The sequence below is a fragment of the Chiloscyllium plagiosum genome, unplaced genomic scaffold (genome assembly GCF_037043375.1).
Source record: "Chiloscyllium plagiosum isolate Xiang-an unplaced genomic scaffold, Cpla_swu_hap1 HiC_scaffold_14, whole genome shotgun sequence".
NCBI classification, from domain to species: domain Eukaryota; kingdom Metazoa; phylum Chordata; class Chondrichthyes; order Orectolobiformes; family Hemiscylliidae; genus Chiloscyllium; species Chiloscyllium plagiosum.
The window spans coordinates 43,041,498-43,063,292 of record NW_028270152.1 but is presented as its reverse complement, the minus strand read 5'-3'; the positions used below and the strand labels follow the sequence as shown (position 1 = coordinate 43,063,292).

The 21,795-nt window shown below is 41.8% G+C and overlaps 2 protein-coding genes across 12 annotated transcripts in view; one reads left to right on the top strand and one right to left on the bottom strand.

Annotated features, from left to right (window-relative positions):
* The window catches only part of ca16b (carbonic anhydrase XVI b), a 720,903-nt gene extending 718,630 nt beyond the window's left edge, over positions 1-2,273 (bottom strand). For 2 of the 3 annotated variants that reach the window (XM_087994367.1, XM_087994368.1), the window contains exon 1: positions 1,757-2,272. Coding sequence is in view for 1 of the 3 variants with exons in the window: in XM_087994366.1 (XP_087850492.1) it covers positions 1,757-1,838 (82 nt within the window). In the remaining 2 variants the exon portion in view is untranslated. Of the gene's footprint in view, positions 1-1,756 lie in introns of all 3 variants that reach the window. The other variant, XM_087994366.1, reaches the window with a different exon arrangement.
* Positions 2,274-2,521: 248 nt separating this feature from the next.
* fhit (fragile histidine triad diadenosine triphosphatase) overlaps positions 2,522-21,795 on the top strand; it is a 1,333,995-nt gene continuing 1,314,721 nt past the window's right edge. For 5 of the 9 annotated variants that reach the window (XR_015759402.1, XM_087994389.1, XM_087994390.1 and 2 more), the window contains exon 1: positions 2,577-2,651. The gene's annotated coding sequence lies outside the window, so the exon portion shown is untranslated. Of the gene's footprint in view, positions 2,652-21,795 lie in introns of all 9 variants that reach the window. The other 4 variants (XM_087994384.1, XM_087994387.1, XM_087994386.1 and 1 more) reach the window with 4 other exon arrangements.

Here is a 21,795-nt window from a genome sequence, read left to right as displayed (position 1 = left end):
CAAGTGTGTTTATGATTTCGGCAGCTCTTGGTGCTCGATAAAAATGGAGAAAGGGAATTGGGAAGCAGAACTAAAATGAAGAAAGGTTTTAAATCACTGAAAATGTCGTGAGAGAGAATATAAACGTTGATTTCACAGCTCACTGTATTATCCCACAAAGATCTTTGATGTGGGCGCTATTCTTTCTTCGGAACATCAATCTTCCATTAAGGATGGAGACGATTCTCCATCGCCTCTTACGTCTCTTTCAATACCTTGAGTAATGTTACAGCTCACACAAATTACTCCTGACAAACCAAAGTAAATGCGCTGGACTGGAAATTTAACATCATATACCCTTTACCTTGACTCAAGCAAAAACCAAGTACCTCCACCGTACTATCCTGCCTCATTTATAAACTTTATTTTGAAAACATTGACTGCGACATCAAAATCATAGCTAAATCCACACTACCTACCATTTCTACCCTTTTAAAAATGAAATAAATAAAACAAATCGGTGCCGCCAACTGCATATCGGATCTGTGCATCGTTCTTAAAACAGAAGTGGAAATTGGAGAGGTCTCTATACAGAAAGGCAGGCTCAAATATTAATTGCTCATTTTACGGAAGCATATTGTAGAATATTCAGAAAATTGTTCAAGTATTTCCTAGAATAAAGAAATCTGCTAGCTCACTTCGAAGCAACGTCGTCCCTCCTTATTGTGTAAAGATATTCCTTTGCATTTTCCACATGTGGTCTTTTGAATGAGACTGCCAATACCATAAAGTCCTAAGTCAACAAACACAATGCACTGCCAAACAATTAACCCCCACCGTACTTTACCTCAAACACGCTGCTCAAGTTAAGCCAATGTTCATCGGTATCAATCAATCACTACTCACAATACTGTCAAATCAAGCCGACATCAGACCTTGTTCTCTTAATGCGCCTGGTTGCCGGCCTCCTTAATGTAATTACAGTAGAATACAGCACGTCGGCCCAAGGGTTCAGTCAGTTTCCCCTGGCTCACCAGTCAAAGCTCAATTATTAAACAACCGAAGGCTAGAACATATTTTCCTTTATTTTATTTTTAAAGGCATTCGAAGATCACATAATAATATTAAAATTGCGGCAGTTGTAATCAAATAATTGCCCATGGAAATTCCAAATCGAAGTTCGCTTTTGTTTAACTGTCTGGCTGACCATATATAACCATTAGACTTCTCAGAAATTTTAGGATTGTGGGAATCTGACCGTACAGTCAAGGTCAGCCAAGAGTGAAGGAGCAATGAAAAGACTTATTTTGTACCAAACTCGACTAGGATAGCGGCTGCCTTCACCGCCCGGTGTTAATCCCTTAGCTTTCTTTAAAAGCGCAAGCTAATAAATGGAAAAGAAAATTACACCGTTATGAAGAAAGCGTTTAAATATTTCCACTTCACCCTTGTTCTGAATTCCGCTTACGCTGGCTCTGCACCAGAAGGCAGGCTAACCGTTTGCTACAGCTTTTAAAAAAGAGCTGTACTGACTTGGATTGAAACAAATGCAAAATAAATCTCAGCATCTGAATTTATCTTCCCCAACATCTTTAGCTCAAGGTGCAGCTAGAACTAGACAGAACCAGCGGTCCCGCCGGTTGCTAAATCAGCACCCTTCCGCTCCCGGTACAGAGGGTTCTCTTCAACATTTTGTTCACAAGAAACATTTTTTATTTACAAACATGTCAATTGAAACAGACACAAAAGGCATTGCTTCATTAGTTTGGAAACTTACTGGGCAGAGAAGCGGCGAGAAATACCCTGAAGACTGTGTAGCAGAAGAAAAGCACAAAACCCCGTTCCAGTAGCCTCTGCATGACAAAATGCACATCCAAACACAACTTGTTGAATAGTTTTACAGTCAGAGGGCGGGGGACAAGGGAGGGGGGAAAAATGAGGGGGGAGGGGGAGGAAGTCCACCGTTTCACTCAGAGGGCCCGAACAAGAAGGGGGCTGCGCTTGGCTTGCGAAGAGATTGTTCTTCTCCCGAAAAGTGAAACTGCGGTACAAGCCGAGTAGCGCTGACGACGTGAAGGAACCATTTAATCCCGAAGCATATTGGCAGCGTCTGCCTGGCGAGAGCGCGATCAGTCCATCATTAGCGGAGCAGCGAGTAAGAGGCGGTGCACAGGGAATCGCAGAGTCTCCGGCTCGAGCTGGAAGCTTTCCATTCTTCCCAACAGGAAGTACCATGTGCGCCTCGGGGCACTTTAAAGCCAACGAATCAGGCTCGCGTGCATGCGCGCACCCACTTGGAGTCGCGCGAGCCCTCGGCGCTCGCTCCTCTGGCCGCGCGCACCGGCCAAAGCCGCATTCCCGCAGCTAACGGTTGATGGACTACAGACGCTAGCCACTCACAGGTTGACTCTCTGGCCGTTGCCCTTGGTTTCCAGGTGCTCACCAATCAGCGTGCCTGTAGATGGGATGGCGGGGCGGGTCGCGCTGCTCGCTGCCCGCCGTATGGTTGGCGCTCGGCCTGCAGGGAGTTGTAGTTCTCATCCGGCGGAGCGTTTCCTGAAGGCCATCGGAAGTGGATCCGTTTGGAGAACTACGAGTTCCACAGAGCAGCGCGGTTCCATTCTCCCCCCCCCCTCTCCCGGGATTAACAGTCAGTGGGTCTGACAGCGGCGGTAAGTGTGCCATTTCGGTGTGGCTGCTTCTCCAGGCGAAAGGTTTCATTGCAGCGATAATAAATAAATAAACCCTTTAAATTTATAGAGATGTTTTCACGATGAGGGCACGAAAGGCAGCTTAGATGATTTATCTGACTGGGATGGAAATGGGTGCCCCGAGGGGCTGCGGGATCTGCCTGCTGTCATAATAACTGGCATGTCTTGGCACATGTTATAAAACACTGAATGAATGCAAATTAGTGGCCACTCGCAATGTTTAGTAAGTTTTAGTATGTTCCGTGGGCCCGTTGATGTTCCTGAAAGAAGCGTGCTATCCTCGCACTGAAAGTCCTTTCTTAGTTTCGTTTTAAATCGCAAGGATCCGGAACAGATGAATTTGCGTTTGTTTTGAGTGGAGCTGTTTCATATCTGTTAGATTTCAGCTTCTTTAACAAATTAATTCGGCCATTTCACGCTATTGATTTTTCTTGAAACTTCTAACAGGAATCAACTATGTCACTGTTTGAAATAATGAAGCACACATTACACATTCTACGTCAGTTTATGATCTTTCGCCACCGAAGCATTTCAAGTGTATGTTCAGAGTCTAACCGACATGCAAAGACTCCAGTTTAAACTGACATGCGAAGCATAAGAGCTTTAGTCAATCTAGGACTATATGTAATTTGCATTTATATTGCCAACAGTACTAAAGGCAGTATGCTAAACTCGTATCACAAGACTTGAAACTATGTTGATCCAACATAAGTAATCGAAACTAATACATGCAAAACGGATTTTGAAGCTCACAGTGGTGGAGATTACAGCATCACATAAATTCCAGTTAGGAGGAATGATTCTTCCTTGAAAGATGATTCTGTTTCAATTAAAAATTCACGATGATGATTTAAGTACTGGTTGTTCATAATATTTTGTAGTTTATAGTATGAAAGTGCCAAATGCCTAATTTCCATTCACATTTTTAATATAAGGCAGGTAACTTGATGATTTAAAGAAAAAAAAATTCAATAAAGACTGCAGCATGTTCTCAATTCTTCCAAAGAATTTTGCTTTATCTCCCATCCTCAAGTGTTAACCATAGATTTCCATTGCAGTGGGCTGTACTTATGGTTTGTGGCCTTCTAGAGGATGGCTGATGGGAACTCTAATTCTTGTTATCTATCATCGGACTGACGTATTAGAAGGGTTTAAGGCTGATAGTCAACCTGCTTGACAATAATACACCCATAGCCAAGAGATAATCGTGTGGAACTTGCACCCAGAACTTTTGATTCAAAGTTAGGGAGTGATAGCACCATGCAATGAGGCCTATAATGTTAATATAGAATTATTAACAGTTCAGAGGAAAGGTGGTTTTGTTTCTTATTAGAAAACTAATAACAGGTAAACATAGAAAAATTATGCAGAGGATAGATTTGAAATAATTCTAGTCTCAGCAATCAAGGTGAAATTTTACATTTGAGAAAAGTATGCTTTTTAGTGGGAGGCTAGTCTAATCTGAACTGTCCAAAAAAAACTATGAGTGCCAGCTGCAAAGTTAGACTGAATGCATCAAAATGGTTATGTGAAATTTACAATGAATCAAAAGAAAAACAGTCTGATGCAATGTGGCCTACCATTTTGGATTTTGAGCTTTGACTGAATTCCAAAAGCGCCTAATCTTGGTAGAAAACTTTCATCATTACAATGTGATGGTGGCATCCATGTCTCTGAGTCAAAGATGTGGGTTCAAGGCCTATAACAGAAACCTGACCATGTAGTCCAGGCTGAAATTGAACTCAAGTCCTCAAGTTCTATTGAATGTGTCATATTTAAGATGAGATCTCAAACGATTACACTACCAAAAGAACACCTGTCTTTGGGTTGGTGTGAAAGATTCTATCACACTATTCTGAAGTTGTGAAAGGCACTGTCAATTGGTATTGGAGGAGATGTCTCTAGTGAAACCTGATTTGATCTACAGAATGCATCTGGTAGATAAGAGTGAGTTAACATGTTCTTTCTGTATTTGCACCTATGAAATCCAGTCCAGACTTGTGGGATGAAACTCAGTCTGTACCATCCGATAATTTTAAGTGAACATAGATTGAGCACTTTCATCAAAGTTCATAGATATTGCTCACAACAATCAGTTGTCACTCAAAGCATTAAGAGACTGGCATAAAGAAGTGGTTTAAAGGACACTTATCAGAGCAGAGGAAGTCATGCTTAAGCAGTACAGTTCTTTGATACTACACATGAAATGTTCAGTTCTGCTTTTCAGACCCACAACAACATCAATTTATATTTGTACGATACTTTTTTTTAAAGATTAGATTACTTACAGTGTGGAAACAGGCCCTTCAGCCCAATAAGTCCACACCGACCCGCTGAAACGCAACCCACCCAGACCTATTCCCCTACATTTTACCCCTTCACCGAACACTACGAGCAATTTAGCATGGCCAATTCACCTAACCTGTAGGTTTTTGGACTGTGGGAGGAAACCGGAGCACCCGGAGGAAATCCACGCAGACACAGGGAGAATGTGCAAACTCCACACAGACAGTTGCTCGAGGCGGGAATTGAACCCGGATCTCTGGTGCTGTGAGGCAACAGTGATTAGATTAGATTACTTACAGTGTGGAAACAGGCCCTTCGGCCCAACAATTCCACACCGACCCGCCGAAGCGTAACCCACCCATACCCCTACATTTACCCCTTACCTAACACTACGGGCAATTTAGCACGGCCAATTCACCTGACCTGCACATCTTTTGTGACTGTGGGAGGAAACCGGAGCACCCGGAGGAAACCCACGCAGACACGGGGAGAACGTGCAAACTCCACACAGTCAGTCGCCTGAGGCAGGAATTGAACCCGGGTCTCTGGCGCTGTGAGGCAGCAGTGCTAACTGCTGTGCCACCGTGCCGCCCATTAAGCAAGAAACATCCCAGGACACTTCAGAGGAGTGTTATTAGCTAGTGAACCAATGTAAAGCAAATGGTCAAACCCTGGTTGAAGACATTTAAGAAGCTTATTAAAGAGAGTCAGAAATATTTTGGGAAGAAATTTCAGAAATCAGAATAGATGCAGCTGTGGGCAAGGCAACAGGGTTTCTGAAGGGATCCAAATAAGATGCCTGCAAATATCTTGGAGGGTTGTGGCATTGGAGTTGATTAGAAAACAAAAATGAAAATTTTAAAATTGAGATCAATAATTTCAATGTCACATTAATGGACTGAAGAATGAGAGGAGGAAGTTAGGATACTCATTTCTGAAAGGAGGATTGTGAGATGTATTCATTCGTGGGATGTGGATGTTGCTGGCTGGCCAGCATTTATTGCCTGTTCTGCGTTGCCCTTAATTAAATGGTCAAGAAAGGGTAAAACTAAAATGTGACTAAAACTGGTGCAGATTCAGATTGGTAAAAGGGAAGTTTAGAATTAACATGATCAATGCAATACATAGAATGGACTTCCAAAAAGTGAAATGAAGGCAATATTAGGTAAGGTTGCCAGAGTAAAAGCTGGGAGAAAGTGAGGACTGCAGGTGCTGGAAATCAGAGTCAAAGAGTGTGGTGCTCAAAAAGCACAGCCGGTTAGGCAGCATCCGAGGAGCAGGAGAATCGATGTTTCGAGCATAAGCCCTTCATCAGGAATGAGGCTTATGCCCAAGGGAGCTGAGAGATAAATGGGAGGGGAGATAGGGCTGGGGGAAGGTAGCTGGGAATGCGATAGGTTGTTGAAGGTGGGGATGAAGGTGACAGGTCTGAGGAGAGCGTGGAGCAGTTACGTTGGAAGGAAGATGGACAGTAGGACAGTGCCGAGTTGGAAGGTTGGATCTGGGATAAGGTGAAGGGAGTGGAAATACGGAAACTGGTGCAATCCACATTGATTCCGTGTGGTTGGAGTGTTCCAAGGTGGAAGATGCGGCGTTCCTCCTCCAGGCGTTGGGTGGTTAGGATTTGGCAGTGGAGGAGGCCCAGGACTTGCATGTCCTTGGCCAAATGGGAGGATGGTGGAGTTGTTTAGTGTGTGTGTCCGAGAGATGTTCTCTGAAATGTTCTGCAAGTTGGTGTCCTGTCTACCTAGTGTAGAGGAGAAAACATCGGGAGTAACAGATACTGTAGATGGCGTGTGGAAGTACAGGGAGTACATTTGTCGGATGTGGAAGGATCCTTTGGGGCCTTGGACGGAGGTGGGAGGAAGTGTGGTCGCAGGTTTGCACCTCTTGCGTTGGCAGGGGAAGGTCCCGGGAGTGGAGGGTAGGAGGATGGACCTAACAAGGGAGTCAAGGAGGGAATGGTCTCTCCAGAACGCAGATAGGGGTGGGAAGGGAAATATATCTCTGGTGATGGGGTCTGTTTGTAGGTGGCGGAAATGGCGGAGGATGATGCGATGTTTCTGGCGGTTAGTGGGGTTGAACATAGGTACCAGGGGTGTCTGTCCTTGTTGTGATTGGAGGGGTGGGGTTCAAGGGCGGAGATGCGGGAAGTGGACGAGCTGCACTGGAGGACATTGAAGACTACGTGGGAGGGAAAATAGCAGTCTTTGAAGAAGGAGGTCATCTGGGATGTTCTATGGTGGAAGTGGTCCTCCTGGGAGCAGATTTCTTCTGTAAAAATGTTATCCCTTCTTCCCAATTCCTCTTCCTCTTCCTCCGCCACATCTGCTCCTAGGAGGACTAATACCACTCCAGAATATCCCAATGGCCTCCTTATTAAGTCAGATCTACCTTGTTATAGCAGAACTGACCATGTGGGGCTGGGATGGATTGCAGAAATGGAAGAATTAGACAGCAGAGAGATTTTAAAACCAGGAGAACAATTTTAAATTCAGGATCAATAAGACTGATACCTTCTTTCCCTAAATCCTATCAGTCCTCCTTGTCCTCACGTCTCTTAAACCTTGTGGGTGTCACGATGGCACAGCGGTTAGCACTGCTGCCTCACAGCGCCAGAGACCCGGGTTCAATTCCCGCCTCAGGCGACTGTCTGTGTGGAGTTTGCACGTTCTCCCCGTGTCTGCGTGGGTTTCCTCCGGGTGCTCCGGTTTCCTCCCACAGTCCAAAGATGTGCAGGTCAGGTGAATTGGCCATGCTAAATTGCCCGTAGTGTTAGGTAAGGGGTAAATGTAGAGGTATGGGTGGGTTGCGCTTCGGCGGGGCGGTGTGGACTTGTTGGGCTGAAGGGCCTGTTTCCACACTGTAAGTAATCTAATCTAATCTTGTTAGCAAAAGTAATGCTCATGTCATTAAAGGGACAGGTGCACTGTCAGTACAAAATAGGCTAAAAATGGAAAGCAATGTACAGTGGTAAATCTTACAAGGATAAAGTAATAACTTGTGGTAGGCAGAATGAGGAGTGGCAACATAAATTAAATGGTTCAATTTTAAGAGAGAGCCTGATGTTTGTATACACAAAATCAAAAAGGCTATGTAAAAAAATGGATCATTGACTTTTGCATTGACCAGAGAAGGTTTGATAGAGGTGTGCAAAACAATTAATGGATCTTGATAAAGTAAATAAGGAAAAACAATTTCCAATGGCAGTTGGATAAGAAACAAGAGTGCATGGATTTAAGGTTTTTGCCAAAAGCGCCAGATGGGGCATATGGAAATATTTTATGTGGCAAATTTATTGTAATCTGAAATGCACTGCCTTAAACAGTGAAGCACAGTAACTAGTTAGTTTCCTTACCTATTGTCTCCCTCCCTCCATCTCACCCTTTTTCTTCTTTGCTCTCCACACACTACCTACCTTCTCTCATCCAGAAAGACCAAAAGTGTTTTTTCCAGTTGTTGAAACTATTGTGAAATTGTTCTGTTTTGTTTAAATCCTATCTCAAATATTTGGAATGGTTAGTCAAATTGGATCTTAAGATCAAAAGAAATAGGACAGGAGAGGTCACTGAGCCCCTCGAGCCTGTTCTGCCTTTCAGTAGGATCGGATCATGGCTGATCTGACATTTCTAATGTCAGCTTTACTGTTGTTTTCCTGTAACTCTTCATTCCACTACTGATCAAGAATCTATCTGCCTTAGTGGGCGGCACGGTGGCGTGGGCGGCACGGTGGCACAGTGGTTAGCACTGCTGCCTCACAGCGCCAGAGACCCGGGTTCAATTCCCGCCTCAGGTGACTGACTGTGTGGAGTTTGCACATTCTCCCCGTGGCTGCGTGGGTTTCCTCCCACAGTCTAAAGATGTGCAGGTCAGGTGAATTGGCCATGCTAAATTGCCCGTAGTGTTAGGTAAGGGGTAAATGTAGGGGTATGGGTGGGTTTCGCTTCGGCGGGTCGGTGTGGACTTGTTGGGCCGAAGGGCCTGTTTCCACACTGTAATGTAATCTAAAGTGAATAGTTTGAGGTTCAGAGATGATTTAAACATTTTGGGCGGCACGGTGGCACAGTGGTTAGCACTGCTGCATCGCAGCACCAGAGACCCGGGTTCAATTCCCGACTCAGGCGACTGACTGTGTGGACGTTCTCCCCGTGTCTGCGTGGGTTTCCTCCGGGTGCTCCGGTTTCCTCCCACAGTCCAAAGATGTGCAGGTTAGGTGAATTGGCCATACTAAATTGCCCGTAGTGTTAGGTAAGGGGTAAATGTAGGGGTATGGGTGGGTTTCACATCGGTGTGGACTTGTTGGGCCGAAGGGCCTGTTTCCACACTGTAATCTAATCTAATCTAATCTAATCTAATCAGTCTTAAATGTACACAAGGAATCTGTCCCACAGCTGTCTGTGGCAATACACTCGACTCTCTCCAAGAAGAAGTTCCTCCTCATCTCAATCTTAAATTACTGCTGCTTTACTCTGAGTCTACACCCTCTGGTCCTAGACTTTCCCATAAGGGAAACCATTTATTCTGTTAAGTCCCTTAAGAGTCCAATGTATTTCGATGAGATCACCTTTCATTCTGAACTCCAGTGAGGAGAATCCCAACCTGTTTAGCCTTTGCTCATTGGATGATCCCTCCACATCGTTGATCATCTTAGGGAGGCTTCTCTGAATTGCCTCCAAATAAACACTATCTTTCCTAAATAAAGGGGACCAAATCAATTTGTAGCAATCTAGATGTGGTCTTTCCAGCACCTTGTACATCTCCTTGAAATAAAGGTATTTGGTCATAGGTTGTGACAGTGGTTTGACACATGAACATTGGAAATACTCGTCTCACCACATTTACTGAAGTCACAAATAAGGTGTTTTCAATGAAAGTGTACCGCACCTTCAAATTGAATATATTGTGATCAATGATGATCATACCATTGTTTGGGAACTTGATATTTTAACGGAGAAGTAACGAAGAGCTTTAAGTTTAATTTGTATTTCTATATTGTCTGTTAAGAAAGGAAGGACATAGTTTTGTTTTCATTTTGGATTGGTTCTGCAAGTGATTTTGGGAGTTTCTGAAGCTTGCTGATCTATGCATTTGAGGATTTGCAGCTTTGGAGTAGAGCTTTCAGTGAATGATTGGAAACAAGGAAAGAGGCAAGAACAAAAATGGACTGATAAAATGTTCTATAACACGGGGAGACAGAAAACACAGAACCACCAGACGTGTCCAGATTCAGTCAGAGCAGCAGGTGAAGTTAATTATATAGTTTCCGAATTGTCAGACCCAAACAAAAGGGAAGCAGTCCTATGTGGTTTGGAAGAAAACTCAGTACCAAAAAACTGCTGGAACTGAATATGTAGAAAGCCCATATGTTTGCTGTGGAAAACATTTAAGAAGTCAGTATGATGAAAGGTCCAGATGCCAACTGACCAAGAAATTCTCAAATGGACACAAGGAGATCTTCTGTTGAGAATTGAGTGTCTGTAAGGTTGCTGTTGAGGGTAAAAGCGGTGAATCTTTATTTCTGATACCTCTAATAAGTCCATTTAAATTATTCTTGTTGAGTATAAATTAGTTAATATTTCTTTTCTCCTTTTGTGTGCATTAAGAATTGTTATTTTGTTAAAAGTACATTGGCAATCTGCAGTAAACATGATAAACAAAAAGCAAAATTAACATATTCAAGGAGTTTTCTTATGGCCAAGCTTGACTTGGGGATCTGACTTGTCCAGTACTAACATCAGCAGGGACCATATAAAAAATATAAATATACATTAAAATGGAGTTTGCTTATAATTTTCTCGATTGGGGAAGACATGAATTCTACAGACTGCTGTCTCACAATAAGTCTAAAGCTTTCCAACCCTGCTCTCAATTCCAACAGTCACCTGGTTTTGCTGCATTCTGCTGAAGATTCTGTGGCTCCTCAAGGGCTACCTGAAATCTCTCTGTGAAATAGTCTAAGCAGATAGATTTTGATGCTTCAGATGTTCATTAAGCAAGTGACAAAGCATTCACCCCTATTGCTTTTTCATGAGAACATCTCTGAGATCCCTCCATGTGAATTGTGCTACCTGTATATTCTATGGCAGGGATTAATAATTTATGGACTCCATCCAGGCCATAACGTCAAACACTCCTTGCCTTTATGCTATGCTTTCATGCCTATTCTGTGATTATGACATAAAAGAAAATATCCAATCCCTAAAATTGCATGTTTCTCCTACTGGAAAGGTTTCAACTTTCTGACTCTAGTCATGGAAAGAAATAGGAGAAGCAAGTCAAAGCTTTTTGGTGTAAAATGCCAAACAAAGTTGGAAAATTATTGGGAATTGCAGAAATTGCTGTTAAAAGTCTTGCTCTTAAAGTTCTTCAACTCTTTTACTGCTTGTTTGAGCTGATTATGGTAACAGCTGTGCCATATAATTTTCATTTAAACTTGCCCCAAGTGCAATGTAAGTGTAACAGTAGGAAAAGCAATCCAACAGCATCACTGGTCCACATTATAATATATGGAAATTAAAACCACACAGGAGTTCATGGATGAGTTGCAAGATTGACCAAAGTATAAACTGGTAGGGCAATTGATTTGCAGGTGGAAAACTGATTTTTGTCCCATGTTGCTGCTGTAAAAATCTTGATATTTTTGATTATATGCTGAAACTGCAGCAATATATGTGGAATTTAGGGGCTTATTAAAACTGTGCTTTGAGGCACGCATGGTGTAAGTGTTTGCAAAATGATGGTTTCTCTATTCAGCCCCAACAGTATGCTTTAATTCTTAATGCAATGTTCTAATGCATTTCTTTTTAAATTCACCAAACCAGTAAAGGCATCTGAGACAAATTTATAGTTGTGTTTTAGGATAGGCAGTTTGTGCTTTGAATTGATTCATTGGAAAGAAAATTATTTTTCATCGGATCACTTTTAATTATCCAGGAGATAAATCTTTAATCTCACCAGTTGAGATTGTTTATCTCTTTGAGATTCACACTCAAAATAAACAAATTATTAAACTTGTAGACAGTTGGCCCAATTCTAAATAGTCCATCCATAAATTGAATAGTATTTTCTACCCCAAGATTTTGCCAAATGTGTCAGATTTCTTGTTGATTGAAGTTAAATGTAGGTTTTAGACATTAAGTAGATGAACGTATAAGTTAAGATGTTTAGGCCATTCAGCCCTTGAGTCTGCTTTGCCATTCCAAAAGATCATACCTGTTAACCTTTCACTTAGTTGCTTAAGAATACTTTTATGACCCGCTGCCTTAAAAATGTTCAAGGACACTGCTTCCACCACCTTTCCAAGAAGAGTTCCAAAGTCTCGGAGCAGTTGAGAACTCTGAGTCTGTACTTGAAGTTGCGAAGGATGCAAGATTATGTCATTGATACTTACAGAATACAGGAGAGGCTAGGATTGGGGGCTCAAACTTGGCATGAAAGGATGACCCTTCAGAACCGAAATGAGGAATTTCTTCAGCCAGAGTGTGGTGAATCTGTAGACTTTATTGCCACAAAAATCTGTGGAGGACAAGTAATTGAGTGTATTAAAGACAAAGGAACAAAGATTAGTAAGGGGATCAAAGAGAAAGGCATGAAAATGGAGTTGAGCAACATATTGGCCATAATCGAATGGCCTAATTGTGATCCTAGTTCTTATGGTCTCATGACCCCCTGAGAAAAAATATTTTGCCTAATCTGCTTTAAATGGGCTACCCTGATTTTTAAACGCTGACCCTGGGTTCTAAGTTCTCCCATAAGAGGAAGTATCCTCTCCACATCTGTCTACTCACGTCCTGCCAGGATCTTGTGTTTCAATCAAGTTGCCTCCTAACTGCAGTAGATACATCCAAGCCTGTCCAAACATTCCTCATAAGACAACCTTAGCTTTCCAGGTTTTAGTTTGGTGATGCTTCTCTGAATTGCCTTCAATGCTTCCTTCCTTAAATCAGGTGGCCAATACTGTGCACAGTACCCTAGTTGCAGTCTCGCCAGTGCCCTGTATAACTGAAGTATAATCTCCCTACTGTTGAATTCAATTCTTCTTGCAATAAGTAGCAACATTCCTCCTTATCCACCTTCCTATTTACTTACTGCACCTGCACATGAACCTTTTGAGATGTATGCACTCACTTAACCTGCTTACATCTTTTTTGTTATCTTATGTTCTCTTCACAATTTACTGTCCTTCCTATTTTTATGTTGACAGCAAATTTAGCAACAGTATCTTCCATTCTTTTACCTAAGGTACCAGCACTGACCTCTGTGCAACACCGATCATTATATGTCGCCAACTTTTTTTTTAGAATATATTTTTATTAAGAAAAAATAGCTTTTTAAATATTACAACAAATACAAAACAATACAATTCAAAACAGTACAAAAATAGTACAAAACTAAACCCAAATAATAAAAACAAATTCCCTAACCCACCCTCCTATACGAATGTATAAACATATACAGAGAAGTATAAAATTTTAAAAAAACCTAAACTAGCTATTTAACTAACTAAATAAATACCTAACAACAAACAAATAAATAGTAATAACTCAGCCCAGCCAAACAAAACACTCATACTTTCACAGTTCCTCCTCCCTGGATATTGGACTCATGAAACACAATCATTACGGCTATATAAAAGACCTTGTTAGTGTGGCAGATAAATCTGTGTCCAGGTATTTCAAAAAGGGTTGCCATGTCTTGTAAAAATTCTCAGTTTTGTGGTGTACCATATTTGTGAGAAAATCCAGGGAAATATGCTCCAATACAATCTTCCGCCAACCCGACAGGCCTGGGGGGTTTTCTGATATCTAACCTAGGAAGATATTCTTCCTTGCACAGAATGTAAGAATATTGAAAAGTTTTGTCTTATGCGAGTCTGCAGGAAGTACAATGGGTAGGCCCAAAAGGAGCGAAATAGGGTCCTTCTCCACCCCACACCTAAAATCCTTTCCATTGCACCCACCACAGCGCACCAATATGTTTGAAGCCTGTCACAAGACCAAAGACAATGGGTAAGAGTACCCATACAGACCTTGCACTTGGGACATGTGGAAGATACCCCTGGTTTAAATTTTGACAAACGGTCTGGGGCTAAGTGGACCCTGTGGAGAATCTTCAACTGTAAAGCATGGGTCCTATTGCAAATTGATATCTTCCTTGCATTCTCTCAAATATCCTCCCATGCCTCTGAAGAAACTTCAACACCCAGCTCTCTTTCCCACATCTTGCAGAGTCATCAGACTCATCTGAGGTGGCACCCCCCGATTGGTGATATAGAGTACTAACAGAGAGTGTGCTCTTAGCCCTTAGTACCCCTCTTTCTATGTGAGATTTGTAGGGATCAGTCAAAAGTGTGGTCCTTTTTTGAATAAAATCCCTAACTTGAAAAAAACGAAAGAGGTCTCTATTAGGTAACTCGTACTTCTGTACTAACTGATTGAAGGACATCATTACATCTCCCTCAAATAAATCACCCATGCAAGATATACCCCTAGCTGCCCAACGTTTAAATCCTGAATCTATCATACCTGTTGAAAACTCGGCATACCACTAAAGGTGTAAACAAAGATGTTTTGCCAATATTACCTTCTCTCTGCCGAATTGCCCTCTATGCTTTAACAGTATTGATGACTATTGGGTTATGGCAATATTCCCTAACTGTCCTCACCTTGTCCAAAAACAGCAAACTGGTAAGGGGGTACCTTGCCTGGGAGACTTCGATATCTAGCCATATTGAAAGAGGGTCCCCACAAACCCAATCACTTACGTAGGTCAAAAGCGAGCTTAATTGGTAATTTTTAATGTCCGGAAGGTCTACTCCCCCCAATCTGTGAGGCAACTGCAGTTTGGCTAATTTAATGAGGGACCGTTTATGGTGCCAGATAAAGGAGCTGAACCAACTGTTCAGTCTTATGAGTGTTTGTTTATTGAAAATCAGGGGGAGCATCCATATAGGGTATAGCAAACGAGGGAGAATATTCATCTTAATAAGCGCTATCCGACCCAACCATGAGACTGGAAGTGCCTCCCATCTTTGGAGATCTTGTTTAATGTTTTCAAATAATTGAGTAAAATTGGCTTTGAACAGCCAATCCAGAACTGGAGTACTGAATATGCTCAAATACACAAAAACCCCCCGCGACCACCTAAATGGGAATCTATAGTCCCTCTCAAGAGTCAACTCTTTCGTAAGACCACTCATAGGCATAGCCTCTGATTTAACAAAATTAATCTTATACCCTGAAAAAGCGCCAAACGTGTGAATGCATTGTATCAGGCAAGGCACTGAAACTGCTGGATTTGTCAAGAAAATTAGAACATCATCTGCATACAGCGAGATCTTATGTAATTTTGACCCCACTTCTGGAGATGATATATTGAGATCCCCACGAATGGCCTCTGCCAACGGTTCAATCACCAATGTAAAAAGTATTGGTGAAAGGGGACAGCCCTGCCACTGCCCCTAGAAATATTAAAATTGCTTGATCATACCCCGTTGGTAATGACCGCAGCGAGAGGTACACTGTAGAGAACCTTTACCTATCTTATGAAAACTTCACCCAGACCAAACCGGTCTAGAGTATAGAAAAGGTACGGCCACTCAACTCGGTCAAATGCCTTCTCTGCATCTAAAGAAATCACCAATCCCTGTATTGACTGCTGTTGGCGTGCTTGAATTATGTTAAGCAGCCTCCTAATGTTATTGGAGGATCTGCGACCCTTTAGGGTCCGTCTGATGAAGTCCGTCTGATCCTCTTTAATAATAGAGGTTAACACAGTCTCCAGTCTTAACGTAAGAGCTTTAGAAAGGATCTTAAAGTCCACATTTAAGACCGAAATGGGCCTGTATGAAGCACAGTCTTCCGGATCCTTCCCTTTTTTAAGGATAAGTGAAATATTGGCCTCTCTCAGAGATGGTGGGAGACAAACATGACTGTATGAATCATTAAACATATTCAGCATCGGGCCTGACAGTATACTTATAAATTCCTTATAGAATTCACTGGGAAGTCCATCAGGACTGAGCGCCTTTCCACTCTGAAGCTGCCTCACAGCTTCCTGCACTTCTTGCTCTGATAATGGGGCATTGAGAAAGGACTGTTGTTCGGGAGTCACACCCGGGAGCTTCAGATCTCTAAAAAAGGATTCCATTTTGGCCTGCCCCCTCCTCACAATTCTCAGACTGATATAATTTAGAGTAGAATCTTGGAACGCCACATTAATCTTTTTGGAATCACATGTTAGGTTCCCAGACCCTTCCCTAATCGCTCTAATGATTTGTGGGGCACTTCTCTTTCTGGCAAGGTATGCTAAGTATTTGCCTGGCTTGTCACCATGCTCGTATAACTTTTGCTTTGCAAAAGCCAGCTCCTTCTTTGCCGTATGCGTGAGCAAGGAATTTAGTGCAGACCGCAGCACTGTAATCCTCTGTAGTTTGACCAACGAGGGTCTGTCAAAATATGCCTTCTCGGCTGCCTTCAACCGTGCTTCAAGGAGACGATGCTGCTCACCCTTCTGCCGCTTCCTTCTTGTGGAATATGAAATAACTAACCCTTTGGCATAAGCTTTGGCGGTTTCCCAGAGAACAGATGAGCTATCAACCGAGCCTATGTTGATGTCTAGGAATGCCCGAAATTCCCTAGAGAAATACTCCACAAATTTGCTGTCCATGAGAATAAAGGGGTCCATTCGCCAGTACCTTGAATCCACTGTAACATCCTTAATTTTAACCATGAGGTACACTGGAGCATGATCAGAAATGGCAATATTACCAATCGTACAGGATGCCACCAGATCCAGGGTTACCGCAGAGGTCAGAAAATAATCTATCCTCGTGTGACATCTGTGCAGATTGGAGAAAAACGTGAAATCCCTACCTGTAGGGTGGAGACACCTCCAGACGTCCACCAATCCTAATACCCTACACAAACCCAATAACTGTTTAGTTTGTGCCGAGGGTATCGAGGGACCTTTAGACAACCTGCCTACTGTGGGGTCCATGAGACAGTTAAAATTTCCCGCTATAATGATTTGCCGAGACTTGAGACTTATCAGTTTCGAAAAAGCTTCTACCAAGAATTTAAGAGGATGAGCTGGGGGACAATAAACATTTAAAATGCCATATTCTTCCCCATTTATCAAAGCTTTAAGAATTACAAACCTCCCAAATGTGTCTTTAACACATTCCAACAATTTAAATGAGAGATTTTTCCTAACCAATATAGCCACTCCCCTATTTCTGGTATTAAATGATGAAAAATAAACTCGGTCAAAGCCATTCTGCTGTAATTTCAGATGCTCCTTGTCATCCAAATGTGTCTCCTGTAACAAAGCAATATCTACTTTCTCCTTTCTAAGACTCAAGAGTACCTTCTTCCTCTTAATTAGTGAGTGACTTCCCTTGATATTCCAGGTACATCATTTAATTAAATCATTAGCCATAATCTTCTGCAATTACATTTAAATTCTAGAGAGGAAGAACCCGAACCACAAATTGCTGAGCCTTTAGTGTCGCATGATCCACCAAATATAAAAACTAGATTAGATTAGATTACATTACAGTGTGGAAATAGGCCCTTCGGCCCAACAAATCCACACCGACCCGCCGAAGCGCAACCCACCCATACCCCTACATTTACCCCTTACCTAACACTACGGGCAATTTAGTATGGCTAATTCACCTGACCTGCACATCTTTGGACTGTGGGAGGAAACCGGAGCATCCGGAGGAAACCCACGCAGACACGGAGAACGTGCAAACTCCACACAGTCAGTCGCCTGAGGCGGGAATTGAACCCGGATCTCTGGCGCTGTGAGGCAGCAGTGCCACCGTGCCGCCCACAACTACATAAATTACATAAACTAAAACCACTACACTTAACAAACATACAAAATGATTAAAAATAAAAAACAACAAAAACCAGAAAACAAACCAACATATAAAGCGCCAATAGCGCTGAGTAGGTGAACTCACCCCCTGCCCGGAGGGGGCAACTACCCATCCCGAACAGCCCATAAATAGGCATCTAACCATCTCAACCACCTTCACTTCTCCCAGCTAGAGCCGCATCGCAAGCACAAGCTAAAAAGAATAAACACCCCATAGAATATCAATATGAATAAAAAAAACATTCTTTTATAAAAAAAAGGGAATAAATACCCCACCCATCCTTTGGTATGTCCTAACTTAGAAATTTAAAATGTACATCTTAACCACCGCCAGACATAGTTTGAACCAAATTATTATCAATAGAGGTAAAAAAAAGGGGAAAAACAAAGCTCCAACTGGATTTCCTCCATTTCTTTTACAGAATGATAAACGCATACTCAGGCAACGATATTTATACATACTACAATTGTTTAACTTAAGTTAGTTTGTCCACAAGGTCTCTTGCCTTCTCCGATATGTCAAAGAAATGCATGGATCCATCCTTCAATCTTCTCTTGACACCATCATACGATTTTCGTTTCTGGGTCACCGCCGCTGAAATGTCCTGAAAAAACATGATCTTAGACCCCTCGTAAATTAGGGCCTTTGGATCCTTCCCCGGGAGTCTGGAAACCTCCATGACTCTCTCCTTATCCCGGTAATGATGGAACCGCACCAGGAAAGGACCAGGGGGATGACCCAGACCCGACCTCCGTGCTGCGACCCGCTGAGCCCTCTCTAACTTCAATCCCCTCATGCCAGTCTCCAAGTCAAGGAATTTCGGATGCCAATCTTCAACAAATTCCGCAGGCCACTCACCTTCCTTACCCTCAGGCGGACCGATGATCCGAATGTTTTTTCTCCTGCCCCTGTTTTCAAGATCATTCACTTGGTCATGCAAATTACAAACTTGCATCTTCAGGGCTTGGATCTCTTCCTTGGCATCAGCTTCCACCACTGTGACCCTGTGCTCCACCTCATCCGTCCTCTTCTCCAGGTCTCCCAGCTGCTGCTCATGCTTCTGCAGCATGAGAGAGACTGGAGCCAGCTTCTCTTCAATCTGTTTCCCCAACATCTCGCGAGTATTTGAGAGCTGGTTCACCAGGTTCTGGAGAGTAATCTGCTCTGAGGCTGCTGCAGGCTGAGCTGCAGGCCCGGCCTCAGATGCTCCTCCTCCCTTTTTAGGCATTTCTGGACAGCTGAAAATACAGGTAAGTCAATTTTTAAATGTTTCTTGGGGCTCCACAATCTTTCCAATACCCCAAGAAATCCTGATGACCTGGGTTGGGTGGGTTAAAGGATTGCCCTGCTCCTGCTGCGATGTGAAGCTCTGCAGTGTCATCTTCTCAGATCGCCCCTATCTTGGATCCCCCATGTCGCCAACTTTTGAAAGACCTATTTGTGCTCAATTTCTACTTCCTGTTACCCAGCTGATATATCCATGCCAACATGCTACCCTGAACGCCATGAGTTTTTATTTTCCTCAATAATCTTTGATCTGGCACTTTCTCAAATGCCTTCTGGAAATCTAAGTTCAGAACATCCATCAGTTCCTTATTATCCACATTTAACTCCTCACAGAACGGAAATACCTTGGTCAAAAATGATTTCCTTTTCGTGAAACCTGTTGACCCCTCCTGATTACCTTGAACTTGTACAAATGCTCTGCTATAACTTGTAGCATATTCCCTGTAACAGGTGTTAGGCTAATTTGCTTGTTGTTTCCTCCTTCATATTTCACTGACATTTTGAATTTCACTAACATTTTGATTAAAGGAGTTACTTCAGCTACCTTTCAATCAAATTGTATCTTCCCCACATCAAGGGAGTTTGGGAAAATAAAGTCAATGCATCACCTATCCCTTTAAACATCTTTTGAGACCTCGAGATGAACTCCTTCTAGACCTGGGGGTTAGTCAACCCACTGCAACAATTTACTCAGCATCACTTTGTTCTTTCCTTCCATATCCTACTGCTTCTGGGATGTAAAGACTGATGCAAAGTACTTGTTGAACTGCCATTTCTTTATTTTCCATTATTAATTCCATGGTCATATATTCCATAGAATCAATGTTTTTATATTTCCAACTAGCTTCCTCTCATCTAATGTTTCCCTTTGGTTATTCTTTACTTTTTGATTTTTTTAATGAATTTTCCTTATACCTGATGACTTGTGGCCTTGGTTTATTCCAATGATAACTATATTTTCCTTCATTTCTTTTGCAATTTGTTGCCATTTATTAAAAGTTAACGATGAAAAACATGTTGGATATTAAGTGATTAAGTACTTCAAGCACACACTTCTGAGACATTGAGTGTCAGTTTGGGAGTATGCAGGTATTTGCAATGTTGCAATCTGACACTCATGCAATATAAAATATCAAGGTGGTCCTGTTACACAGTAGGTCACATCCCTGTCTCTGAGCCAAAAGCACTAATTTCGGTTGCTATTCTGGGTCAAGGTAATGTGTTCATAATGTGGTCTGGCAGATTGATTATCAACTTACAAATCCTTCCAATGTGCTTGTAGGAGTATACAGACTCCTTGATACAGCATGGCATTCCTTCAAGCTACGAACTCTGGCTTCAGGAAAAGCTAAAGAAATCAGGCAAGCGTGTGCTTTGTCTGCCTCTTGTTACTTGACACAGAAAGTCTTCGCAAACTGAGTCTAAATGGTTGGCATCTGTTTTTCATTTCACCATCCAGCTGTCAAAAGTTTAACATGGAAAAAGGCAGTTAATTTGTGGCAGTCCAGGTATTCTGAGCTGGAACTGTTTTAGTAGATTAGATAGAAAGTTTAATTAGGAAAGTCAGTGAAATGGCCAATGTCTTTTTGTCTCAGGAGAGTCATTGGACTTGAAATATTAATTCTGCTTGCTGCTAGACCTACTGAGTTTCTCCAGCAATTTCTGTTTTCATTTCAGATCTTCAGCAATTCTTTGTTTCATTTTAAAGCAGTCCTCTATATCTATGTTTAGTGACTGATGACCATGGTAATCAAACTGAAGAAATAAAAATTATGATCTATCATGCTAGTTTTCACATTAAGATCTGACTTGCCCAGTATTACCATTGGGTAGGATCATAAGGAGTGGATAGGTATTATGTCCGTAGAAAGAGCAAACTAGATATGGCCTTATGTTGTCACTTTCAAAACAAAAGTAAAATCAGAAATGAAGTATTTGTGAGCTAGATGCCCAACATTTGAATTACCTAGAACATTTGAATCTTTTATTAAGTTTCATGGAAGAAATTTCCAAAAGACGTGCTTATTTAGATGTGTATGAACCATAATTGGACCTCAATAGATTTGGAAATACAGACCATTAGTCCATACAGGAGTAAAAAATCAACTTGAATAGATTATGTCTTTGAAAATATATTTTTATTAAATTTTTCTTCTTTTGAAAATTATAACAAATACAAAACCAAACAATTCAAACCTATATTGAAAAAACAAACTTGTTAATTACATAAATAAATAATAGCTAATAACTAATCGAAAACAGGAAAATCTTAACAATAATAATAATGATAATAACTATAACACAGCCCAGCAAAACAAAGCAATAGCCCTCGATCATCGAACATGTAAGTTTTGCACATATTCATACCTTCGTATTTCCTCCACTCTGGATACCAAGCCCATTACATAGAATTGCCAATGCTATTACTAGTATGGCAGACAAATCTGTACCCAGAATAGATTATTTTTAAGATCATAAAGTTCAATTTTGAGCTTCCTCATCCAGTACTCACATTTAAATTGCTGGAATTTATCAAAGTTTCACATATGGTTAGGCTCCTGATGTTAATAGTGTTTGGTTCTGAGAAAAATACACCCTTTTTGGATTCTAGGGAAGCAGTCATTTTCAGAAGCCTTGATTAGGTAC